The 27,763-nt window shown below is 48.3% G+C and overlaps 1 protein-coding gene across 1 annotated transcript in view; it reads left to right on the top strand.

Annotated features, from left to right (window-relative positions):
- LPXN (leupaxin) overlaps positions 1–27,763 on the top strand; it is a 294,439-nt gene that overhangs the window by 162,998 nt on the left and 103,678 nt on the right. Inside the window, exon 6 of the mRNA XM_085651802.1 lies at positions 9,729–9,902. Within this exon, the coding sequence (XP_085507928.1) occupies positions 9,729–9,902 (174 nt within the window). The remainder of the gene's footprint in view (positions 1–9,728; positions 9,903–27,763) is intronic.

The raw sequence follows: 27,763 nt of genomic DNA, 5'->3' as shown, positions 1-27,763 counted from the left end.
TTTAGATTCTACATATTTGGGGGTTGCTGTATAGAGAGCTTTGTGGGTGATACATGCTGTTTTGTAGATGCACCTTCCTTCGATGTGGAGCCAAGTGAGACTTTTGAGGGCTGGGGAGATGTGGTTGAAGTGTTTGGTTCCTGTGATGAGCCTGGCAGTCGCATTGAGGATTGTGATTAGGGGCTGGAGGCTAACATGGGAATACTTTAATAAAGTATAACTATTTATAGGAGTAAGCTCAAAATATACTTCAAAGTATTAAAATGATAGTTACAATAAATCCAACAACTTGGCAAGGTTAGATTCATTATAACAATCACAGAAATGAAGTTATAGAACTTGCTTTTCTGATGTGCTAAAATCTAGCCTTCCAGCAGCTTCTCCTGATTGGCGAGCCCTTGACAGGCTGAGCCAAACTGCTCTGATAAGGTGTGCAAGGGTCAGCATAGTAACAAAGGACACCTGGTGGGAGATCTACAGCTGCAGAGCAAAAGGTAGGATGGGGTGGAGTAGGCAAATTGGTCTTCAAAGATGGAATGACAGTTAGGGCAGGACACAAGCTTACCCCCACATCCTGCACCCCCAGGAAGACAGGAGCCCCAGTAATTAAATTGAAGAGGAGCTGTAAGGGGGGTGTTAGGGAACATTAGGGAACGTTGGCCATGCCAGTGGGTTGGATTAGCCAGATCTTAACCTCCAGGAGAAAGTTTCTCCATTTTGGTTTTTAAAGAATAGTGCTTTCTGGAACAAGAATATACGACACTTTGGAGAAAGCTGTCATACCTGCTTGTCATCCCGGAAGTATGCATACGTATGAGAGAGCTGCCCAGCAACTCAGATCCCTGTTTTAAGACTACATGAAGAAGAAGGGCTGCCTTACTGGACCCTTGGACTTCACAAGAGAGGACTGCACTCATATGGACTGCACCTGCTTCACACTTTGGTCTTTAACCTAAAAAGGACTTTGCCTTCCTTTGAAAGTGGAAGGAGTGGACTCCCTGAAGGCAACAGATTAAAAAAGCTCCACCTGCATCATCTCCAGCAAGAAGAAACCAGCTGACCACCTTCAACTGGACTTTAAAGGATTTGTCCAGGTGTAGTCAGGGAAATGTAGTCTAATCATCCCAAGGAGCAACTCAGCGCTTCTGGAACATTGGACTGGTGTTGTGGACACTTTTGAATCTTGAAAAAGACCTTCTGGAAGAAGATTCAGAAGTTTGCAGCAGATTGGAGAATTTTTGGTAAAAAGCTCCATAAGGAAACCAATCTGTCGATGAGAGTCAAGCCAGCGACATCGAACGGCGAATCGGCCTGAGTTTCAAGTTTGCACTCTGAAGCTCCAGAGCTTTTAGTCATCGAGACTTCCAGGAGTTGACCAAGGCATCGCGCTGAGCCAAGCCACCGTTGTCGACTTGAAACCCGGCCTGAAGAGGAGCCTAAGAAAAACCTCTAAAAAAGTGATTAAGGGCATAATTTAGTTCTTGGTTGATGGGTTACTCCGTCGCAATGGTGATGGCTATCCAGTCCACTGAAATACGGATGGGATATCCATTATGGTGACAGAGTAACCTGTCCTCTGAGATGTAAATCTGGCCCTCAGTCAGAAGTAAAAACTTGACCGGGACCCACCGCTCACTGTATCCGACCCCTGCTCCAGCATGGTCGGCCTTACACTTTGACTTTGCACTGGTCTAGCGTGACAAGATGTCCCAAGTTGGTGCTTTCTGTTTTTAGACACTAGAAAGTGTTTATTCTTTAAAAATTCATTCCGGCAAAGGCTATTGGACATTCTTTATTACACGTGTCTATTTGCGTTAACACAGCACCTATTCCTCTACCACTGGCATCAGTGGTACCTACGCTCGGCAATTTAGAGTACAACTTTTGCAGGGTAAAGCATTGCATATGTCTACTTTCAATGTCTCAAACGCTGACTCACAATTCTTCATCAACTCAAATTTGTTTCTAATTTTAAATAGTTGCTTCATGTGATAGGCTTTACATGCAAAGTCTTTGACACATTATTAATAGAATTCTGTGAGGATTAAAAATGCTCTAACATCATCCTTGCTCCTGGGTGTTGGAGCCTCTTTTATGGCTTCTAATAACTCTTTTTTAGGCTTAATACCGTCTTCAATTACCTCATCACCCAAATATGGTACACTGTTTTTCGCAAATGTACATTTACTTTACTCAGCTGTAAGTCCTTTTAGTTCCAAGATATGTAACACTTGATCGACATCATGCTCAGATTTGGTTTACCCATTATAAGTATATCATCCTGAAAGTAAAATGCATTTTAACATCCTTAAATATCATATGCATTAATCTTTGATAAAATGCAACTGCAGACTCTATACCAAATGGCACTCTTACAAATCTAAAACACCCAAAAGGGTTGACAAACGTCGTCAGACTCCTATTGCCTGGATTTTACAGGACTTGGTGATAAATTGCAGTGAGATCAATAGTAGAGAACCATTTAACACCCTTAGTCATGGACAACATCACATTGTTCTTTGGTAGGGGAAATTGATCTACCGGTATGTTTATGTTTAGATCTCTCAAGTCTATACATAATTTCAACTTCCCATTAGCTCATCATGCTACAACCAATGGATCTACCCATTCGAGGATTCTATCTGTTTAATCGCACCTGCATCTCGTAACTTATCAAGTTTCTTAACAACCTCATCTCTTAAGGTCATAGGTATAACCCCTTGGTTTATGTATACAGGGTACAGCATCTGACTTAAGTTCTCTTTTATTTTGAAACCAATCGAATACCCCAATTTTGCATGAAATTCTCATATAATAAAACCCTGCATCCATGCAGGAGCGACTGGAGCAACCATCCACCTTGACTCCCCACGTCAATCTCCCCTCATTCCAATCCAACACGGCATGTGTGGAATTCTCTTACACCACAGGAATGATGCACAAGAATTCCATCACGACACAGGCACCTTACCTTGTGGGCAACAAGGTGTACTTAGGAGTGAATTGTTTTTATTTAAATGCTGAGTTTCAAGTCTATCTAAAGAGTTATTTTGACAGGTTTAACAGCAGGTTGTTAGGCTGCTGCAGTCAGGCTACAAGGTAGGCCTGAAGCCATGTTTTGCAAGCCATGCCCTGTAGATGGCGCAATGGGTGTTGCAGCCCAGAGGTGGCATTTAAGTTCCAGCCCTGTATGCATTTTGTAACCCATAAACTTGTAAATGATAGGGAAAATAGGTCAATCAGAGATAAGCCAATTTAAAGGGAAGGCACAGGTACTTTACTCCTATTTAGCATGGGTAAAGTGCATAGAGTTCAATTAATCAATCAATCAATCAGGGTTTATATAGCGCGCTACTCACCGTGAGGGTCTCAAGGCGCTGAGTTCTAATGCCAGCAAAAATAGGTTCAAGACAAAGGCAAGAAATCTGGGGTGACTATGAGGAATAGACAGATTTTCTACACAGTGACATCCTTTTCTACCTAAATTATATATGAGGAGGTTTGGACTTGAGAAGGATCTTTCATAATGCATTTGTTTCCTGACTTTTGTTCGTGTTCATTGCCAAGTCAGTTACATTTTTGTTCTGATTTTTGGCTCTCATTGTTCTGTAGGATGATTACTCTGTGAATCTTTTTTTGGATGATCCTTTACTGGGTTCTTTGTCGATCCTGTGGAACACTTTTAAGAACACACTAATGTGTAGATTTATAAACATTTTGTGCAGGGTTAGCATCACAAAAGTGACGGTAACCAGTGAAAATGTTTCTTTCCTAATTTAATTTTCAGGGCAAAGCTTGTTTTGTGCTGGAAAGTGCTCAAAAAGTAACGCGAAGGGGCAAGAAGCACTGCTTTGCGTTACTTAGCACCAAGGGGGCATTACATGGGTGGCACATTTGGCATTCCCATGCTAACACTCATGCCTTTTGACACAAAACCATGGGGGCATATTTACAAGACTTGTGCATTGCCAAAACCCCACTTTTAGTGATGTTCTGGCGGCGCACAGGGTTTTAGCAATATCTATAAGCCCACGTAAAAGCCACCCTGCGTGGCTTTTCATGACCTTGTAGATATGGAGTGAGGCAAGGCAGCAGAAGTCACTGCCTTGCCTAACTCTGCATGAAAGAGGAGTTCCATGGGTGTTGCTGTGGGTGTTCAACATCTCTTAAACCTGGGGCAGCGCCAAAACCTTGTGCCTCTCTAGAGCAGGTGTAACCAGGATAAATGTTTACAATTCTCTTTTTTCCTCTTTCCTGCATTTTGCAGCACACATAAAATGAGGAAAGCGCCTCTCATGATTGTTTTTGTGCAGGAAGATGTTCCTTCCTGCACAAACACACTCATGCCCCTAGCCAAGTTTCTAGGCACCAGGTCTCTCTCCAGCCAGGCCTCCTGTAGGTTATATTTCTCTGTGGTCAGGTGGACCATTCTGTAGTCAGTAGACCATCTGCTTTTTGTGTTCTGCAAGCAGAAATGCAGGAAGATAACCATTTGACACTTGGAGAGAAGGTCTTTTCCTTGGGTGCCAGCAGGAGTTCTTGAATGAGCATTCTTTTTCCACCAGTACTCATGAGTCTTTTTCCAGCAGGGCGTTCTTCAGGTGGAGTCTCTAAGGTCCAGGAATGTTGCGAGGAGGCAACAGTTGAAGTGCCAGAATTATCCTGTGCACTAGTCGGTGATTAGAGAAATGTTATCACCTAAACCAACCTATTTTCTCACAGTCCCTCACCTGCAGCACTTCCTCTTTACCTTACTATAAAATTACACATGAGCCCCTGTTTCAAGTTGACAAAACACAGATGCTATCAGGTAGCCCTATCTCAAGCTGCTAAGCCACACCTCTATTCTAATGAGCTCTCCTCCCAACTGAGATGGTCAACAGTTTTTTCTTAACCGCCTCTATTGTGATAGGAGCTTTCTAGGAGGGCTCTGGGAATTAATACTAGAGGATATCTCTGGCGTCAGCAAGTCAAAAAAAGTAATCCAGTGACAATCCTTTGTTCTGCTCTCTGTTCTTTCCTACGCACATGTAGCACATCCCTGCTACGTGGTCAGCAGTTAACACCACCCTGTTCTTCTTGAGCTCAGTGGCAGCCACTTCCTTCTGAGGGAGGGTCGTTAACACTCCCACCTAAGGATGTGTATGTCACCTCTGGAGGTGTGAAGAGTGGCATAACTGTCTTTATGCCAGTTCTGGATCAGGCAACCTAAAATACAATTTTCAAAAATTACTTTTCTGCCCTAGTTGTCTTAAATGTGCTTTCACCATTAAATCAGATTTTGAAAATGAAGTAGGAAGTAACTTTGAATGATTTGGCTGGCATTTTTTGAGGTGGAGATGTAGAATTAGATATATAACATTTAACCTTTTCTTTCATAGGACCATTTTAGTTACCTTATAGGCCGAACAGCGAGTTCCAGTTTCAAAGCAGATTTTTTATTTTGCGGGGGGGAAGGGAAGGGGGCACAGGCGCTTTCCTACTTTATAGCAGTGGTAAAGCGCACAGAGTTTTAGAGCCAGAAAAGTCAGACTAGAAAAGTGGTGGCACCACAATAAACACAATATTATTCCTTAAAGCACAGGGGATCTTACGGAACTGGCACCTCAAAATACACCTTTTAGAAACCTTCATTCGGCATCTGATCATTTTATGAACCTTCAAGAGGAGGAATCATGGAGGAATATAACTGAGAGTTCACAGAACAAGAAAGTGAGTTACCCTAAAACCACAACTTAACATCTGAACACAATCACACGAAGTTCAGGATATTCTTGAAACTAGAACTATTTAGAGTTGCCATTGGCTGCATGCTGTACAAACTCAAGGGTGTTGATGGAAGAACATTGCAGGTAGCTACCACCCATCCGAATAGATTCCATCCCTCTCTGGATTTTCTTTAATGTGTACGCATATAGCCAACTGTAGCACACTGAACTAATCTACCATTTACACGTAATGCTTTACAAAACTCCACGATAAATTAGTTACTGCTCTGGGAATCTTCTAGAAAATGTTGCAACAAAACCTATCTTAGAGTTCCTAGAAGGTGCAGATGTTCTAGACTGATGGCAGCTCTACTTTGTCCTAGCATGGGGACAGAGATGGCCCTTGTCATAGGTGAGCTCAGAACTATTTAAGATGAGGAATTTGTGGGTAGGGGTCATCCCTTTGGACCTCTCCGGCACAAATGACACAATCAACCACACAATCTTGATCTGGAAACTATGGAAGTCGGTGTCACTGACACACTGTTAAAGTGGTACTTGAAAGTCAAAAGCTTCTATCCCACTCCCAACATTTCACTCTGAGACAGGTTTGTGTTCCCCTGGGGTTGTCTCTGTATCCTTGCTCTTAAACATGTATGTGAGGGCACGCAGTGGGCGGAGAAGGTTGTATAGGTGTTTTGTGTTAACTTATGCTGATAACTCACAGCTAGCCCTTTGTCTAGGTGAAACAGGCCCCCAGCTTCAACCCATGTGTGACAATCTGTATACTGTTCATGCAATGGGTGATCCATGTTTGCTTCCAGCTGAATGCCTTCAGGGCAGAGCTCTCCCAGGGCAAGATGAGACAGCATCCTGGGGCCATCCAGCAGGGGTGACTGGTGCCATCCAGGGCCCTAGGTAAAATAGACTGCAGTCATTTCAAAATCAGGGGTTGTCACTGAATGCACGGAATAACTTGGTTGGTAGTTTCTGTTTTCATTTCTGTCTCTTCCTTCTTTTATCCTAGATATCTACATGTTAGCATCCATTCCCCTGTGCCTTCTCCATGTCTGATTATTGTAATATTCTCTACCCCAGTGTGTTGGTCTATGCTCCTGGCAAACTGCAGACAATAGAGGATTCTGCAGTCAGGACTTTACAAATCAGCATGATTGTGACCATATTTTCAGTGCACACAGAGCAATGCAGTGGCGCACAATAGAGTTCTGTCTTTCGGGCCAAAAAACTATTTTTGCTTTGGTACCAATCTTGTTTTTCTTCCTAACTTTGCTACAGCTTCTCTTTGACCTTCTCCGACCGATTCCTAGTGCTACGAAGCCATTTTTGGTGTATTTTGCCCTAAAGGAATAAATGTATCCAAATCAAATTAACTAACCAATCTATTGGTGGTTAGAAAGAATCAAAGAGACTGCAAGTTCTCTAATATTCCATGCCTTTTAGTTGGACTCATCTCTCTGTTCCTTCTATTTCAGCACCCTGGCTCGTGGCTGTCAGTTTCCAAACTCTACTGAGTTATTCCGCCATTCATGAACTCATCTGTTCATAGTGGTCTCATGAGAGAAACAGCATCATTTCTTCAGCTGTTGATGGCGGATAGTCTTTTTGCCTGCATTGCAAACGGGCAATTCTGGCTTTCAATCTTCTCTGGTTGTGTATTATAAGAAGGGTATTATTTCTAGTGGCCAGATGTGGAGTGCAGCTTCTGGTGAGGTTCATCAAATCAGAAAACTGCCTCCTATTGGATTGATTGATTTTAATCCATTCAGTGCAGAGGCGGCTCGCGAGGAAGTGCTGTGAGGGGTGTGGGGGGCAGGAGAAGGCCAGAGTGGGGGGTTAGTGGAGTCCGACATACGACGGACAGGAGTATGGTAAGTAATTAAATAAATAAAACAATTTACCTTGCGCGCGCTGCATCGCCAACTCGGCGCTGCCTCAGATTCACGCTATGTTGTAAATCTTGTCAGTGTCAAAATCCATGTGTGTTGCGTGGGAACACCCACAGCAACACCCATGGCATGCCTCCTTGCCGCATTGTAAGGGAATGCAGAAACCTGTGCTGCATGGCCTTACACCTTATCTACAAGGCCATGAAAAGCCTTGCAGGGTGGCTTTGCGTGACCTTGTAGAAATGGGCCAGCACTGTGTGCCATGGAGCATCAAACAAAATTGACACTCCAGTGCGGCAGTGATCTTGAAAATGGCATTTAGTGTTCCCTTTTGCCACTCCCAGGGCCTAATTCACAAAGAGCCTCAGCACTCGTGGTGGAAGTCCTGCAGACATGGGGAGTCTCCGCACCCGGGGCAGGATCTCCTCAATGACAATTCTCATTGCGGAGTGCGGAGACTCCCCCACGACTGCGGGTCCACCTCCGCAAGTGCAAAGTCTCCCCCATGACTATGGGTCCACCGCCGCGAGTGCGGAGACTCCCCTATGACTGCGGGTCCGCCGCCGCGAGTGCGGAGACTCCCCCATGACTGTGGGTCCAACTCCACAAATGCCTGAGGCCCTGTGTAAATCAGTCTCTGAGTATTTTTTTCCAGATACTCCTCTCATGTCTTTCCTTCTGGCCAGCTGACTCGTTCAGTGAACCACAACTCAGCTTTATATGGAAGGATCCCTCCAATTTCTTATTTTTTGGGTCTTTGTCAACTCACCTAGGGATCAGTGTTTGATTTCCTAGTGGTGCTTTTTCTTTGAGGTATTTTTTATAGTGGGTGGGGACCATTTTTTGCTTCATTGTTTCAAGGCTCAGGTTTATCATGATGAACTGATCTGTTAGATTTCTGACACAACAATAAAGTGTATTGGGTGATATGATGAGGTTTGGTGCCGTAGGGATGTTTTTTTGTTTTGCGGGCCGAATACAGTCAGGTAAGCCTGACATTTTCCATGTTCTTGGGAGCGTCTGAGATTCTGATCCTATTTACTCTCGATAGCTCATTAACTTGTTTTTGTACCTCCATATTTCGAAACTCAACAATGGCCCCCATTACTTGTGGTGTGAGGCTGGTTGTTACAATGTGTATTCCATGTTCCTCTTCTTGCAGTGCTTCTTCTGGGACTTTTCCCACGTTCTCATAAGCTGTCATTTGTGTTTGCAGATCGCCAATCTGCATTTCCCATTTCTATCTGCATTGTCCATGGTCTTGGTGAAAGCCTGTGGCTCCTAGACAGTCACTCAGTCCAGCTTACTCATCTCTAGGTTTGTGTTTAGCTTGATTCTATATTATTCTCATCCTTGCCCCGCTTCTTTCCACAACTCCTCTCCTGCTTTTTCTAGTAGATTGCATCCTAATTCCACCTCCTTATAGAATCGAGGTGAACTGGTCATGCAACTTATCACCAGCTTCCCCCTCGCTTTGCTATTGAATGTGTCTTCATTTCACTCACCGACCATCTGCATGGCCCCGGCTGCCTCTACCAGAGCTAGATGTGGTCATGTTTGCAGGGGCTTTGAGATTGATGGTAGGGATACTCTTTTAAAAGTTACAATCTCTGTGATGTTCTTTGGGAATGTGTCTTTGGAGCTGTAAACTGACTAGTGCTTTTGCTTTGTCCATTGATGGCCAGACGTGCATTAGTGTTTGGATGCCATATGGTTCATACCAATATGCCCGTGCTCCGCCATGTGCAGCTGAGCCACGTGTTCCACCAGGGGATAAGGCAGCCTCATCAAACTGTTCTTCCACCCAGCAACCTCTTTCGGCTCTTAGCTATTCCATTATGCCCTTTCTTGTCTCACCATATCAGTCTTCTTTACATCTTTCACTTTCTCTCCTTTCACTCTATTATGTACACCTCTGTATGTATCCCTATCTCCTGCTTTCTGTTTTGTGGAGACTAAACTGGTTTAGATCTGAGCCTCATCCAAGTGTTACTTTCAGGGACTGGCAATTATTCTTGGACTAAACATTAAAAGGTGCAATTTTTGGGAAATCCTTTTGCTTTATTTCATGGAAATTCTTTCTCCTAATTTCCTTCAACCTTTCTTTTTGCAGATAATCACTGCACTGGGCAAGACCTGGCACCCTGAACACTTCACCTGTGCCCACTGTCACCAGGAGATTGGACCCCAGCCATTTTTTGAGCGTGATGGTGCGCCATACTGCCAGAAGGACCACGAGGAGCTGTTCTTACCGCGCTGCGCCTACTGCAAGGCCCCCATTGTCAATGTAAGGATATCTGATAGTATGGACGAGTTACGGAAGTCCACAGTTCTAACTGTAAAAGTAAGGGATGTGTCTGTAGGATGAGTGAGATGATTAGACAATTACGTAGACTAGACTAAGGGTTCAGAAGAAACAAGTACAGTATAAAGATGATTCTATGACTTTTAAGAATCCTGCATTTTTAGAGCAATGCTAAAAGCAGTTTACGCAAGCAAAACTCATCGCAGTGCTGAAAAACACGGATGGGGAGCTTGTTAGCACTGGCAAGAGTTCATCAACAATACATGTCTAGTTTACCTTTGCAAGTGCCAAAGATGGCTTTTAACCAGACCACTTGGAAAGGAGCGAACACTCCCCTGACGTTTGCATTGTGGAGAATATCTGCCTGCCTAAAGAGTGGTGGAAATGGTTTCTAGCTCTGTTGTGGTACGTCTGCGTCCTAATTCTGTCTGGGGTTCCTACTCGCCTACAGTGCTAAAAGTGTCTAGACCCTGCCTTTGAATTCTTCTTATCTCCGTGGAACTTCCAACCTGTGGCTAAAGGTGCCAAAGGCGGTGAGAAAGAGGATGCTGCTGCCCACCTTGGGAGTGCCAGTGGACCAGTTCTTCTATTTGCGTCCTGTGGCCGGGCTGTTTATGAGGTTCTGAGCACAGAATAAGCTGTTGTCTCCTTTGGAGAATACTAGAGGATCAGTCTAAATTCTTGTGTTTCTAACTTTTGGAAGACTTACCATGTTGGATTTGTACCAGCATGTCTGCAGGAATGGGTCAGTAGACTGGCTGCTGTTAGTGTCAAAGGTGGAGTGATAATGTGGCAACTCAAGATTTGGTGGTTTATCCACTAATGTCAGAATTCCTCCTGCAGTTAACTTCCTGCACATGCAATATGAGCTGGGGGGTAACTTTGGATACATGAAGGAGGGCCAGCGCATCTGTTGAACTCTGTCAGGAGCCTTGGCATGCTCCCACTCCTGACCTGTATTCCTGGACGAAATTGGCTCTCATCCTGGACTCCAGTTTCCAACTTCTCCCCCAGTGCTAGTGGGTTCTTGATGTGCCGTAGTGCCCTGAAGGATAGAACACTGTGAGATATTGCTTCTATGGACCTGCTGTAGTGTCCTTTATGGATTTATGACTGTACATTCTTGTTGCAGCTCACAGTTACTCTTTAAGTTTGGAGGGCTGGTGTTAGACCTGGCACCTTGACGTGAGTTTCCCTTCCACTTTTTGATGGTGTGCCTCGATTGTTTTGCTGGTGTTGTCCGCTCAGGGCACTGCGCCACGGCTAATCCGTGCCGCAGTGCAAGTGCTCCCTACGTAAAGTGTACCTGTAATTGATGTTCATGATTGGTTTATTGGATTCACTGTCAGTCCCCAGTAGAGTGCACCAGGGGTGCCAGGGCTTGTGAATGCCAATGCTGCTGGTGGGCTTGCAGCGCTGGTTGCGCCACCCACAGAAAGCGGCTTTGTAAAATGTGTCTAGGGTCTGCCACCGCAGACCCTGTGCGTGGTCCCGGACCGTCGCGCTGACTGCGCAAGTGCCCCCACTTGCCAGTCCCTAAACCTTCCCTTACCTACATATTAGCCACCCCTCTGGTAGGCCCAAGGGCAGGGTGCATTGTAGGCATAAGGTAGGACATGCCCTGATGTGTGTGGCATGTCTTAGTAGTGAATTACAGCCCTTTCCGTTTTTCACTATTGAAGGCTACCTGCTCTCCATAGGCCAGAATGGGCTGCTGGGATCACGCCAACGCTGTGACCCCAGTGGACTCAGAGAGCATGGTAGAGTGTCAAGTTTAGTATGCCTGAACTCAGAATAATAAAATACTTCTTGTAGTCAAGTTTATTTTAATATCCTGGGTTTGTAAATACTACTTTTAGAAAGTTAGTATTTACTGACCTGACCATCTCAGTCCGCCTCTGGTGTGTGTGTGTGTGTTCTGCCCAGCAACAGTAAGGAGCAGGGTTGGGGAATCCCCAGAGACAGGTTGGCTGCCAGGTGGTGGGTAGGGAGATGACACCAGGATGGGTGGGAGGAGTACACCTTGACTCTTGAATAGACCTGTGCTCTGCCACCACAAAGCCGGCGCCACCCCCTGTGGGGCGGCTGATGTCTCTGCCCTGCTGCTGAAAGGAAAGAGCAGAGTCACCATAACAAAGTGCTCCAGAACTGGACTGAGCCAGGCCTAGGCCCCCTGGCGCTAAAGAACAAAAGAATCATGGTATAAAAGTAGGAGCCTGGCTCCTAAGAATCAGAATCCTGTTTACCACAAAGAACCTCTGCCCGACTAGAAGGAGAAGAAGACGCTGGAGGAGCTGGCCTGCTGCTTGCCTTGCTGAGAAAGGAGAGGAAGAGACTACTGAAAAGACTTTGCTACTTTGTGCTTGAACATTCTCCAAGGGCTTGATCTGAGCTTGCCCCCTGAACTGAACCCCAGGACCAGTGGGTTCTCTGTGCTTTTGCTCGTCCTCCGATTCGAGCCGTGTGTGCATCCCGCTGGAAAAGAGACTGCGCCCCTCACCGCCCCTCCTAGGGTCGTGACACTCAGGAGCTCGCCTGCCGCAACCCCGTGAGAGCCCCGCTCCGTCTGGAGCCGCTCTCTGTCCCCGGGCTAGGCCGCCTGCACCCCTGTCACCACCTGCCACTGGAGCACGCTGAACGCGCTATCACCCCTCCCGCCGGAAGCCGTCCGACGACTGTGATCTACGCCGGGTCATCCAGCTGCACTGGCTGTGCCCTGTGACCCCGCTTCGCTATCCCCGGACCTCTCAGGCCGCGCCGCCCCCGCTGTGGAGACCCCCCCTGCACCGCCGTGCTAAGGGTCGCTGGCCGCGCCTGCCTGCTGCCCACACCCGCTGATCGAGGACCCAAGACACTTCTCAAGCTGAGAGCCGCACCGACCTGTGCCGGCTCTCTACCTCACGAAAGAAGTTCCAGTATCGGGCTCGGGGCCCGCAACGCCTTATTTCCCCGTTCGCAGGAGCCGATCTCTGTAAGTACTGGAACCACAAGTAACATTTGCAAGAGACTACAAAGTATCCATTTGAAGCTGCGAACAAAGAACATTTGCCTGCTTTACAACCTGGTGGCATAGCGAAAACGTTATTGGTCTTGTGATAAGTCTGCTGAGATATATATACTTATTTTTACATAAAGAAGCGTGTTTTTATATATATCCAAGTCTGGTGTCCGTTTCTGGGGGGAGTGATGTATTTACTGTGTGTGTGATTGTAAGTGCTTAACCAACAACGCCTGAGGAATCGCCTTGGCTGCTCACGCCACGCACCTAGAGGGTGAGCAAGGGTCATTCGCAAGGGGTTATCCTGCGCCCTGACGTGGAGGAGAGGGTTCCTGCTTGACACAAGGGCAACTTTGCGCCAACCAGAGATCCCCGACTCTAACATTGTTGGCAGCGGCTGGGATTTCGGATTGGCACTTGTAATTTGCATACAGTGAATTATTAATCACCAGATAGTGAGAGCAGACCAAATAACGCAGCCACAGGTTTTTATTTGTTGAACTTTGTTGAGACATCTGCCATTACTGCAACCATGCCTGGCTCACTCTCCGCTGGAAGAGCACTCTCTGTGATTTCCGGAATAGATGAGGTGGATTGGGAGAGACTGGAAGGCTACACGATAGAGCAATTGAAAGGCTACAGTGTAAAATTCCGAGTTCCCCATGCTGGATTCAAGAGGAGGACCCAGTACGCCAAGGCGCTGAGAGCCTGGAAGGAGTCAAGAGACCCACGGAATGCGGGGGACATCGTTCCACCCGACAACCTTGAGGAGCCCAGCAGAGTCCGGTCGCCAGAGGAGCTGGCAGACAGGGCAGCCGACAGGGCTCATGCAATGGAGATGGCAAAGTTGGCAGGACAAATGGAAATGGAGAAGCAGAAGTTGGCCCTGGAGGCACAACAACGCCAAATGGATCATGATATAAGATTGAAGGAGTTGGAGCTGAAGGCGAAAAGTTTGGACGCCGCTCCTTCTGGTGGCAGCACTCCACCAGTGCAGGTAGAGTCCAAGGTGTACATCCCCAAAGATGTAGTAAAGGAGTATTTTAGAAAGGATGACATAGGGCAGTGGTTTAGAGCCTACGAGGTGGCCATGTCTTCTCACCGGGTCCCTGAGAAAGACTGAGGAGCGGGGTTGTGGGGAAGGTTCCTTGCTGAAGGACGTGACACACTGTTAGATTTACCCTTAGAAGTCCAGACCTCATACCCCCATATGAAGGAAGCTTTAATGACCAGGTATGGGTTAACTCCTGAGCTATATAGACAGAGGTTCAGGGAGACCAAGAAGATCCCTGAGAGTACGTATGTGGAGTATGTGACCTTTTTCTGCAGAGCACTGGATGGTTGGGTGAAGGGTAGCAAAGTGAATGATTATCAAGGGCTGCTTGATTTAATTGCATGGGAGCACTTGTCCAGTCAATGTTTTCCTGAGCTACGCCAGCACCTGATAGATAGCAAGCTGTCCAACCCGAGGAAGCTTGCTGAGGAGGCGGACCGCTGGCTCAGCACCAGGGTCCACAAGGGTCAAATGGGAGACTCCGCCAAAGGTGGGCAGGGTCCCCAGCAGAAGAGTGGGGGGGACAAGGGTAAACAGAAGGGGTTCCAAAAAGGCCCCCAAAGTAATTCCCAAGGGAACCAGCAGAAGGGTTCTCAGCCTCCCCCACCCCCACAGCAGAACAGGGCCCCGACAGGTAGACCTGTTCCAAAGGGGCCCTTCAATTGTTATAGGTGTGGTGTCCCGGGTCACATTGCCTCTGATCCTAAGTGTCGCCTGTTTGGTAAGACCGCACCCACTGGTGCTCCACCCCGGCAAGTAGCTAGTGTTAACTTTGGGGAGGAGGTAGCCGTCCAGGAGGGTGGGGGTCCCGGGCAGATGACCCGAGTCTCGCTAGGAGACAGTGAGATGGTCCCTGTAACCTACCTGCCCTCTAACACTAAGAAATATGGGCAAGTAGTGACCATCAATGGAAAGAAGGTTGAGGCTCTTAGAGATACAGGAGCCAGCGTGACCTCGGTGAGGCAACACCTGGTGTCTCAAGAGCAAATTGTACCCAATGCCTACTGTAGGGTTGTCAATGCTGACAACGTAGAGAGTCGTTGTCCAATGGCTCAAGTTCCCTTTGAGTGGGGGGAGGTCTCTGGTACTCTACAAGTCGCTGTGAGAACTGACATGCCTGTAGACTGTCTGCTAGGGAACGACCTGGAGAGTTCCCCTTGGGAAAAGGTGGAGAAGACCACGCATCTGAGGATGGTGGGTCTACCCGACTGGGCGTGCGTGACCACCCGGTCCATGGCAGCCAGTAGGGGTGTTGAGAAGGTCCTGGAGCCTGAGGGAGAGGTCCAGGAACCGGCCTTAGGGAGAAGGCGCAGGAGGCGCGGGAAACCGGCCCCCGAAGTTCCCACGGCCCAGGAGGAAGTAGACCCTGAGGGGGATGCTCTGGAGCCTACCGGGGAACAGATTGCCGAACTGGGAGACCTGCCTGAGCTGACCCATTGGCAGCAGGAAGGAGGTCCCTTCAGGGAGGAATTCTGCAGGGAGCAGAAAGAATGCCCTTCTCTCGTGGGTATGCGGCAACAGGCTGCAGACCAGGCCAATGGTGTTCAGGCCAAAACACACTACGTGTACTGGGAGAGTGACCTCCTGTATTCCGAGCCTAAGGCTGCTGAACCTGGGTCAGCCCGTGTGCTGGTGGTACCCCAGAAGTTCAGAACCTTCCTACTGGGGCTGGCTCACGATGTGCCTTTAGCAGGACATTTGGGGATGGACAAGACCTATGACAGGCTTGTCACCCACTTTTACTGGCCCCAAATGCACAAGAATTCAGATTCCTACTGCAGAACCTGTCAGACTTGCCAGGCAAGTGGTAAGAGCGGAGGGAAGCACAAGGCTCCTCTGCAACCTTTCCCTGTGGTCGGTACGCCATTCCAGCGAGTGGGTATTGATATTGTGGGGCCTCTGGACCCCAAGACAGCCCTGGGCAACAGGTTCATCCTGGTCTTGGTGGACCATGCCACCCGGTACCCTGAAGCCATCCCTCTGAGGACAGTGACGGCCCCCGTGGTGGGACGAGCACTGATGGGAATTTTCTCCCGAGTGGGATTCCCACTAGAGGTGGTGAGCGACAGGGGGACCAATTTCATATCCACATATATGAAATCCCTGTGGAAGGAGTGTGGGGTAACTTACAAGTTCACCACTCCTTACCACCCCCAAGGAAATGGGTTGGTTGAGAGATTCAACCGAACCCTCAAAGGCATGATCATGGGCCTGGACGGTCCAATGAGGCGTAAGTGGGACGTCCTCTTGCTCCGAGAGGTGCCACAGAAGTCTCTAGGATTCAGCCCCTTTGAGCTTCTGTATGGTCACCCGGTAAGAGGACCTCTGAGTTTGGTAAAGGAAGGCTGGGAGCAATCTCCCAGGAAACCTCCCCAGAATGTATACAGTTACATGCTGGCCTTCCGAAACCAGACTCGGCGTTTCAGGCAACTTGCTGAGGCAAATCTGGAAGCCAGCCAGGAGGAGATGAAGCGGTGGTACGACCGGAATGCCACTCTGGTAGAGCTTCAACCTGGACAAAAGGTGTGGGTCTTGGCCCCAGTGGAGCCTTGTGCACTTCAGGATAAGTGGACAGGTCCATTTGAGGTAGTGGAGCGCAAAAGTCCTATCACCTACTTGGTGGACATGCAGACTCCCAGGAACCCTTTGAGGGTCCTACATGTTAACCGCCTTAAGCCCCACTTAGAGAGGACCGAAGTGGGCATGCTGCTGGCCACTGATGATGGAATGGAAGAGGAGACCGAGCCTCTTCCTGACCTCTTAGTGGCCTCTGAGAAAGATGGGTCAGTGGATGGAGTTAACCTCTCACCCACCCTGACGCCCGAACAACAGGAAGATTGCCGCCACTTGCTGGGGCAGTTTTCCGATAGATTCTCCCTGGTTCCTGGTGTCACAGATTGGTGCGTCCATGATGTGGACACAGGAGACAGCTTACCTGTGAAGCACAAGGCTTACAGGGTAACTGACAGGGTCAGAGCTTGCATCAAGGAGGAGGTCTCCAAAATGCTTGCGCTAGGGGTGGTTGAGTCCTCCAGCAGTCCTTGATCCAGCCCGTGGTCTTGGTCCCCAAAGCTGCTGCGCCGGGAGCCACACCTGAACTCCGGTTCTGTGTGGACTACAGAGGACTCGATTCAGTCACGAAGACTGACGCGCACCCCATCCCCAGAGCTGATGAGCTCATTGATCGGCTGGGGGCTGCCCGGTTCCTCAGCACGTTTGATTTAACGTCTGGGTACTGGTAGATCGCCTTGACCGATGGGGCCAAAGAGAGGTCAGCATTCTCTACACCAGATGGGCACTTCCAGTTCCGAGTCATGCCATTTGGGATGAAGAATGCCCCTGCCACCTTTCAGAGGTTGGTCAACCAGGTACTGGTTGGGCTGGATGCGTTCAGTGCCGCCTACCTGGATGACATCGCAGTGTTCAGTGCCACCTGGCCCGAACACCTGCGCCACCTCTGGGGAGTGTTGATGGCTCTGCGCCGAGCAGGCCTCACGATCAAGGCAAGCAAGTGCCAGATCGGGCAGGGTTCCGTGGTGTACTTGGGACACCAAGTGGGGAGTGGCAAGGTGGCACCCTTGCAACCCAAAATTGAGACCATCCTGGCTTGGGAACCCCCCAAGACGCAGACCGCAGTGAGGGCCTTCCTGGGGCTCACTGGGTACTACAGGAGGATTGTCAAGGGATATGGAACGATCGTTGCCCCCTTGACAGAGCTGACTTCCAAGAAGCAGCCCAGGAACGTGATTTGGACTGACACCTGTCAGAAAGCTTTCGACACCCTGAAGACTGCCATGTGCACGGCGCCCGTGCTCTTGGCCCCTGACTTCTCCAGGGAATTCCTAGTGCAGACAGACGCTTCAGAGCATGGTGTAGGGGCTGTTCTCTCACAGATGACTGAGGAGGGCTGGGACCAACCCGTAGCCTTCATCAGTAGGAGGTTACTTCCACGGGAAAGTAGGTGGAGTGCAATTGAGCGAGAAGCATTTGCTGTGGTCTGGGCGCTGAAGAAGCTAAGACCCTACTTGTTTGGGTCTCACTTCCGGGTTCAGACGGACCACAGGCCCCTCAGATGGTTGATGCAAATGAGGGGTGAGAATCCGAAGCTGTTGAGGTGGTCCATCTCCCTACAGGGTATGGACTTCACGGTGGAACACCGTCCTGGCACAGATCACGCCAACGCTGACGGTCTGTCCAGGTATTTCCGCCTTAGTGACGAGGAACCCCCTGGGCAAGGGTAGTTCTCCCCACATTTCAGCTGGAGGGGACACGTGTTAGACCTGGCACCTTGGCGTGAGTTTCCCTTCCACTTTTTGATGGTGTGCCTCGATTGTTTTGCTGGTGTTGTCCGCTCAGGGCACTGCGCCACGGCTAATCCGTGCCGCAGTGCAAGTGCTCCCTACGTAAAGTGTACCTGTAATTGATGTTCATGATTGGTTTATTGGATTCACTGTCAGTCCCCAGTAGAGTGCACCAGGGGTGCCAGGGCTTGTGAATGCCAATGCTGCTGGTGGGCTTGCAGCGCTGTTTGCGCCACCCACAGAAAGCGGCTTTGTAAAATGTGTCTAGGGTCTGCCACCGCAGACCCTGTGCGTGGTCCCGGACCGTCGCGCTGACTGCGCAAGTGCCCCCACTTGCCAGTCCCTAAACCTTCCCTTACCTACATATTAGCCACCCCTCTGGTAGGCCCAAGGGCAGGGTGCATTGTAGGCATAAGGTAGGACATGCCCTGATGTGTGTGGCATGTCTTAGTAGTGAATTACAGCCCTTTCCGTTTTTCACTATTGAAGGCTACCTGCTCTCCATAGGCCAGAATGGGCTGCTGGGATCACGCCAACGCTGTGACCCCAGTGGACTCAGAGAGCATGGTAGAGTGTCAAGTTTAGTATGCCTGAACTCAGAATAATAAAATACTTCTTGTAGTCAAGTTTATTTTAATATCCTGGGTTTGTAAATACTACTTTTAGAAAGTTAGTATTTACTGACCTGACCATCTCAGTCCGCCTCTGGTGTGTGTGTGTGTGTTCTGCCCAGCAACAGTAAGGAGCAGGGTTGGGGAATCCCCAGAGACAGGTTGGCTGCCAGGTGGTGGGTAGGGAGATGACACCAGGATGGGTGGGAGGAGTACACCTTGACTCTTGAATAGACCTGTGCTCTGCCACCACAAAGCCGGCGCCACCCCCTGTGGGGCGGCTGATGTCTCTGCCCTGCTGCTGAAAGGAAAGAGCAGAGTCACCATAACAAAGTGCTCCAGAACTGGACTGAGCCAGGCCTAGGCCCCCTGGCGCTAAAGAACAAAAGAATCATGGTATAAAAGTAGGAGCCTGGCTCCTAAGAATCAGAATCCTGTTTACCACAAAGAACCTCTGCCCGACTAGAAGGAGAAGAAGACGCTGGAGGAGCTGGCCTGCTGCTTGCCTTGCTGAGAAAGGAGAGGAAGAGACTACTGAAAAGACTTTGCTACTTTGTGCTTGAACATTCTCCAAGGGCTTGATCTGAGCTTGACCCCTGAACTGAACCCCAGGACCAGTGGGTTCTCTGTGCTTTTGCTCGTCCTCCGATTCGAGCCGTGTGTGCATCCCGCTGGAAAAGAGACTGCGCCCCTCACCGCCCCTCCTAGGGTCGTGACACTCAGGAGCTCGCCTGCCGCAACCCCGTGAGAGCCCCGCTCCGTCCGGAGCCGCTCTCTGTCCCCGGGCTAGGCCGCCTGCACCCCTGTCACCACCTGCCACTGGAGCACGCTGAACGCGCTATCACCCCTCCCGCCGGAAGCCGTCCGACGACTGTGATCTACGCCGGGTCATCCAGCTGCACTGGCTGTGCCCTGTGACCCCGCTTCGCTATCCCCGGACATCTCAGGCCGCGCCGCCCCCGCTGTGGAGACCCCCCCTGCACCGCCGTGCTAAGGGTCGCTGGCCGCGCCTGCCTGCTGCCCACACCCGCTGATCGAGGACCCAAGACACTTCTCAAGCTGAGAGCCGCACCGACCTGTGCCGGCTCTCTACCTCACGAAAGAAGTTCCAGTATCGGGCTCGGGGCCCGCAACGCCTTATTTCCCCGTTCGCAGGAGCCGATCTCTGTAAGTACTGGAACCACAAGTAACATTTGCAAGAGACTACAAAGTATCCATTTGAAGCTGCGAACAAAGAACATTTGCCTGCTTTACAACCTGGTGGCATAGCGAAAACGTTATTGGTCTTGTGATAAGTCTGCTGAGATATATATACTTATTTTTACATAAAGAAGCGTGTTTTTATATATATCCAAGTCTGGTGTCCGTTTCTGGGGGGAGTGATGTATTTACTGTGTGTGTGATTGTAAGTGCTTAACCAACAACGCCTGAGGAATCGCCTTGGCTGCTCACGCCACGCACCTAGAGGGTGAGCAAGGGTCATTCGCAAGGGGTTATCCTGCGCCCTGACGTGGAGGAGAGGGTTCCTGCTTGACACAAGGGCAACCTTGCGCCAACCAGAGATCCCCGACTCTAACAGCTGGGAAGTACAGACAGTAACTTTGCTCTGCAGTTGATCACCTATGGGTCAGTGAAGGACTATAATGTAATTGAGAATCCCCCCCCCCCCCACACTCTCTATCAGTCGGACACACTCACATCAAACAGAGCGAAAGAGCTGAAAGGGGCTAAGGATCAGAGGTGTGGATCTTAGTTGCACATAAATAAATAATTAGCAGGAAAGTAATAAAGGAAACTTAGCATTTAGCAGTGATATTTTCATACTTAACTCTTTGGTGGATTGCACTGTCTTGAGCCCACACAGATCAGTATACAGGAATAGAAACCAAGAAAGCTAAAAAAAAGTCAGTGTTTCCAGATGATAGATTAATAAAGAGAACATACTAGCAAAATGACAATAATCTTGCTTGTGGGGCCTGGTTCTTTCTGCAGTGTCACCCTAGATTTTTGCCTTCATTGCTGTACCCATTTTTTTTTTTGTTGCCTGTTAGGACTCTATGCACTTTACCACTGCTACTCAGTGGTAAAATGCTTGTGCTCTCTCCTTAAAGCATGATTAAATTGGTCTATGTAGGAAGGTAGGATCTGACTGCATAGATACCCCCACTTTTTTCCTGGTGTTTTGCTGGTTTTTGACTAGTCTGACAGGGATCCTGCTATCCAGGACCCCAGTCTATCTGCTTTCTCCCCTTAATTGCTATGTATGTACTTTAGGATACACTCCAGATTGGATACTGGGGTACCCTTATCAGTCCCTAGTATATGGTACACCATGTACCCAGGGCATAGGTACCCCAGAGGCCTCCCTTGGGCTGAAACATGTATTATGGTACCCATGAGAGGCCATTCAAATCGACACAACAAGCCTGCTACAGCAGACTGTGTAAACTGGTGTTTGCACCACTTACTTAAGATATAGGTTCACTATATCTATCTAAATCACTACACTTAAAAACCTATCGGTCACCCCTATGGCAGGCCTTATCAGTCCTGAAGGCAGGGTGCTGGGTTTTACGTGAGAGGGTGCCTCTGCATGAGCAGAGCCCCTCTGCAGCCTTCGGAGACCATTCTTCGGTGTTGTCTGTGATGCAGCAAGACATATATGTTTAGGTGCATTATAACCTCGCGGTAAATGCTAACTTTAAAACGGTTGCTTAGAAACATGTCGTGTTTGGAGTCAAACACCTTGGAATCATACCTCAACACCAGTAATTGGTGTGGTAGGTATGATTCCACACTTCCAAATAGACATATGTGGGTCACCGGTCTACCCGGTGCCAGCTTTCTCGACTTGGGCAGCACAAAATGGACGCTGCCAGCCACAGACACGATTCTGCTCTCCTGCTTCTGAGCCAAGCTCGAGCAGAGGAAGGCATGACAATAGGCATCCTGTCAGAGGGAGGTGTGACCACCTCCCAGACAAGGTTTAGTGTATTGTGGCTGAGAGTGCCAGAAAGTCTGCACTGGGGGCACATTTGGCGTCCCTGTGCATAGTCCAGCTCAAAACAGTTTTGGGAGCCATTGGCTCCTGCTCTGGCACAAAACTGTACAAAGGACATGGGTGTAGCCACCCCTCTGTCGTGCCCCTCCCCTAGGACGGTCCACAGAATCTTTCCACCACTTCCCGAGGGTATAAAGTGGGTTACCTGACTACAGGACTTTAGATTTTACCTGGACAAGATTCTGCTAAGAAAAAACCAAGGGGCATATTATCAAGGACGGCGTTAAAAATTATCTCCGATTTACCGGCAGAAAACTGCTGCTAAAGCGGCGATAATGGGCTTGATAATATGCCCTTGAGAATTCCAGTTGAAGTCCATGTTCTGGTGTGAACATGGGCTTCTATTGGAATTCTCCAGGACTTATTATCAAGCCCATTATTGCCGCTTTAGCGGCAGATTTCTGCCGCTAAACCGGAAATAATTAGAACGCACTCCTTGATAATATGCCCCCAAGTACTTTGACTGCCTGCACAACGCTGGATGACTGAAGAATCTCCCTTTCAGTAAAGGAGTTACTCCCCTGCAAAAGCAGGCACCTAAACGCATCTGCTTTTACCGAACTCCTGAGGACTTCAGCAACACAGGAGGTGGGTTCCCAAAGATCCCTGAGGTAGATCTGCCCTCTCAGCGACTCTGAAACCTGTATCCCTCATGGGGATCATGCAACGCGAACCCCTGTGCTCTGCGTACATTTGCAGTTGCATATACTTGCTGATGATTCCCGGGCTTGTGCATTGGACTCCGTGTATTCCTGACCCCGAGCAGTGTTCGCACTGAAAATTTCCGGCCCCCACTCACCGAGTGTCCTGTGGGCTGGTACTTTGCAAACTTGGTCGAGGTTTCCTCACAATCCCTGGTCCATTGGCCTGTGGGTCCTGGTGAGGGTCACCTTGTTTGTTCTTGGGTTTACCTAGTTGCGCCAGAGGTGGCCTCACTACCCATTGCTTGGAGAGTCCCCTGGACCTTGTTGGTGCACACCATAACCAGTTTACTCTGACCTCATGGGTTGCATTTGCCAAGGCTTGTTGGTGCTTCAGCCAGACATCGACCCCTCAGCTCTGGACATCCTTTATGGGACAGCTCACCTCCAGATCCTGGTCATCCTCGACATCTCCTGGTCGCCGTGGCTGCAGAGTCAAGCAACCTTTCTTCACTCCTGAAGCACTCGACATCAGTGGGCATTAGACTACTGAGCCCCTGGTCACCTGAAGTGACCCAGACTCTGTCCCCTTTGCTATCAGGTCTTTTCACTTCTCACTTCGAATCCAGGCTTGGATTTCACCGGACACTCTTCGCCTTCCTGGCAGCAGTACTTCTTTGCAACTCTCCATTGAAAACAACAAAAGTTTCCGACACCACTTGACCCCTATGCACCCGGCTCCTGAATGGGTTAGGTAACACGGGTACTTCGGTACTCACTGGTGGGTTGGCCTCAGAACCTCCTATGTTCCAAAGGGTTTGCTTGAAGTCCTCTTAGAAGTGTCCTTAACTTGTAACTTTACAACCGCGACTTTCCCATAGAGTTGTACAGAGCACGCATTTGTGTTTCCTCACTGCACCCGTCCTCCGTGGGCTCCCTGTGTCACTCCTCTGGGTGGTTCCTTGGGGTTCCAGCGATTTTACGTGCTCTAGGCACTGCGTCTAGTCAAGTTGGTGTTGTTATACCATTTTTTTAGTATATGGTTCAGTCTACCCCTGGAGCCGCCGTGTATTTTGCTATTTACGAATGTTCCATTGATTCAGTATTGTCTAGTTTGAGCCCAAGTCTCGTAAAGAGACTAGTAGAGAGTATTATATTAATAAATACATATTTTTATACAACACTGTGTCTCCTTTCATTTAGTCATTTGGGAGGTGATATTCTGGTCAAACCACCTGCTTTACATTCCTTCAAGATTAAGCCTGAAGGCTGCTCTCCACAGCTACCACTAGTATAGCTTTCTGAAGGTTATCTTTGACCTCAGACGTCACAAGGGTCGTTTGGACTGGTACAGGGTGCCCACTTTAATTAGTGGACAGCATATACCAGACCACCTTCTCACAGTCTACACCAGATTGGTACATTTAATGACTTGGCTCTACATGTACCCAGGGCCTGTAAATTAAATGCTACCAGTGGGCTGCAACACTCATTGTGACACACACTAGAATAACCTTTTAAAACATGTTTCAGCCCTGCCACTGCAGCCTACAGTGCAGTTTTAAGCCTCCATTTCGACCTGGAAAAACAAATATTTTGCAAGGCCTCAACCATCCTTTTCCGTACTTATAAGTCACCCCTAGGATAGGCCATACAGGCTCTTAGGGCAGGCTGCATGTTATTTTTAAAAAAGTAGGAAATCTGTATTTACGTTTTACGTGTCTGTACAGTGAAAAACTCCTAAAGTCATTTTTAGGTCTCGCAAAGGGCAGCGCATGCGCTGCCTCTCCGAGGCATGAAGTAATTTCTATGTTGGGTGAAACTCCGCCTATTGGCAGCTAATATGTCCTGTTGATCACCATTTGTTTAACATTGTATTGCTCTTTCTTATCTTGCTTATGGTTGGCTCACGATGCGAAACGTCACTTCCGCTTTGCTCCCGTTTTGCAGGAAGCAGCACCGACCAACTACAGTGTAGGTACGCTGCTGGGCTGTTATTATTCCATTTAGGGACTACTTTTATTGCAGCTTTGTACCCGCGTGTGCTTTTCTGCCTGTTGCTGCTTGCGCAATGCGCCCGCTTTTGTATTTATGCAAATGACATAGTTAATTACAGTACAGCGCCCAAACGCGGTAATGTTTAAAACACACAAGCTATGTCCGGACCATGCGCCAGCTTTTGTATTTATGCAAATGAACTATTTATTTACAGTACAGCGCCCGAACGCGGTAATGTTTAAAGCACTCAGGCTCTGTCCGGAGATTGGTGTTCAGCATTCAAAATAATCACAGGGTGTACCAAATTAAACACACCACGCAGTTTGCAAGCAATCACCACTGGCTATTGCATTTGTGTTAGAAAATGCCTCGGGTAGAATCGTCTCGGAAGTACACATGCACAAGTGACCCGGAAGAAACATGCCGACGACAGAAGTGTCTTTATATGTAACCTTTCCTTCTGAGGGATCAGTTTTATGGCCCCACTCAGCCTCCATATACACTGACCCATGGTGGGCAAGAATCAGTAGAGGTGACCCCCTCCCGATAGAAGCCATCACACACAGCCCCGCGGTGGGGTGAACTTTCGTGCCTTCTGACAGGCCAGTCACTTGCTCCCCACTGAGCCCCGAGACACATCCCCACATTGAGCAAATGTCCAGGCCTCTGAGAGGCCAGCCCCCCTCCCACTCGTCTCATCACCTTGTGGGGGCAAGTATCCCCTTCTGAGAGGTCATCTCCACAGAGCCACAAAATACACGCACCCATGCAGAATTTCTGCAAAAACGTTGCTTTATGTAAAGTGCCTTGTGGCGCCTTCCTGTTTAAACTTCAATTAAATCACAGCTGGAGGGGGCTTGAGCCGCCATTGTTCACATGCGCCCATATTGATAATCTAAAAGAGCATCCATATGTTCTGTTTTAGTAAACCAGTGCTTTTGTTTAGTCTTGCATGGCATAAGAAGCGGCATGCTGCGAGGGGCCATCGTGTAAGTAGAACTTTTTATTTCTTTCGCATGAAGCCTTTCTCTTGTTATGTTAGCCTGCACTGTAGTGAGACGCGTTCGTGTTTTGTTTGCTCTGGTTCATTTTCCATGTGCAGACTCTTTAATCACTGACGCCATGCTCGGTGTTTACTTTAGATGGCTATATTAATATAGAAACCCCACTTCCAACAATAGGTCTCGCATTTTGTGTATGGGCAGCACAGCAGAGGTAGCCCCCCTGTTGACCGATTTATTTCGATTACAAAAAGCCACACCAGTCTACCCTATTACAAGTAACCTGATAATTGCCATGGTGCCGGTTACGCAAGTTATCGGACCATTACAATTACATATTTAGTGTGACCACCTCATGTCCACTGCATGTTGTCCAGCGTGTTTTACCCTTTATTTTTCCCCTTCTGGAAGCAGGCAAATTTGTGTGTCTGATTGGTGAGTGGGGGAATGTGAGAACGGGTGGATGGATGTGTGAATGCATTGATGGATGAATGAAGTAGTGGCTGAGAGCATGGTTAATTAATGAACTCATGAATGGGTGGTGTGCTGTGACAAGACTGTCCGCTCAACAACAACAAAAAAGCATTTGCAATAGGCCTCGCATTTATGCGAGTCTAACCTATTGGCATTGTAAATAACAATGCGTTTTTGTTTATGTTTCAAAAACCAAACCATAAATAAAAGGCATTGTCATTTACAATGCCAATAGCTCAAACTCACGTAAATGCGAGACCTGATGCATTGCAAATGCTTGTTTACTGCTGATCGGCTATCTTTCCCATAGACTAACACTAGGTGGCATTAATCAGTACTAACTTCAGATTAGGAACCGATGGAGAAATGATGCTTACACTCAAATGAATTGTAAATAAAATCTTCTTTGATGTTAAAGTTGCAATTCAAGTTCCAATTTAAAAAAAGGCTACTCTTAGAATGTTGGCACATTTCTGCGCACATCAATAGTGCCTTCCTGCCAGTGTCCTCGGTCCATTGCGTAATTTGTACCAGCACTTAATTGTCAGCCCCAGCACTTTTGAAATTCTGCTACATGGTGGCTCTGTGTGTCTAATTTAGGGCCGGAAGCAGTAGTTGTTTATTAACTAAATATACATTAACAAGGATCAATATCTGTCACCAGAGCCATTCTTATAGATTTCGGAGCCTGGAATAGTCCAAACTTTCACACTTTTAGGAGTGTGATGGTTGGTAGTTTTGTTGTTACTGTGATTGGAAGCGCTGACAGCGGCAGTGGGCGGTGAAAGTGGAAGTGCCCTCATGAAGAGGGCCCTGGCACTTTTGTATTTACAAATGAAGAACGTCCTGAGTCAAATGACTGTGAAATGCTCTCCTGTAGTGTTTTTGATATTGCTTGCAGACATAGGTCAAAGAAGGCATAGATGTGAGGGGAGAGGTCTTCCTGACAGGATGACTGCAGAGGAGTTGTGCCTTGGCCTAATTACACTTCAAAGGGCCCTGCCTGCAGGACACAAAGAAACTAGACACCAGGCCTGCCCTTGCCTTTGACATCCTAGACAGTTTGGAGCCAAACCCAGGGAAAGGGGGAATTAATGACCAGAACCAGTTTTTGGGGAGGTCAGCTAATAACCCCTCAAAATGGCTGGCACCATGTATGTAAGTGGCAACTCTAGAACTTCTTATAAGAACACCCCTGTGCCTGTGGAACATTCAGAAGAAGGAATGCACTGGTGTCATAAGAATGAAGATTGGACATGCTTAGCTTGAGCCCAGAAGTAACTCCATGGCTAAGGTAGCTTACCTCCTGTTTGAGCTACAGGAACACATCAAGCCTCCAGAGGCCTCCCTGCAACTGTCCAGTTGACCACTACTAAGTGCACCAGCCTGGACCTGCCTGAATTCTGCTGCTGGCCTGTGTTGGAGTGAGACCTGATCCCACACAGGTGCCCCCCAGGTCCTAGAGCCTTAACTGACATTACAGTGTACCTTTTTTCGAACTCCAGGTGAAAATACAGACATTTTGGGCTCCTAGCGACTGCAAATTGGACTCTGAGCCCAACAAGACCTGTCCACGACACCCACCAATGGGAATCCCCCCTGATGACTGCTCTTCTCGTCAGCCAGGAAAGTCTGTGTCGGCAGCAAGAGTCTGCATTGACTGACCTGCTTCTCACGCTGACAATGACCTTTTCTCAGCTGCTA

Source organism: Triturus cristatus, chromosome 4_1 (genome assembly GCF_964204655.1).
Source record: "Triturus cristatus chromosome 4_1, aTriCri1.1, whole genome shotgun sequence".
In the NCBI taxonomy this organism is placed as follows: Eukaryota; Metazoa; Chordata; class Amphibia; order Caudata; family Salamandridae; genus Triturus; species Triturus cristatus.
Note: the sequence above shows the minus strand (reverse complement) of the source record. Positions and strands in the feature narration are given on the sequence as shown.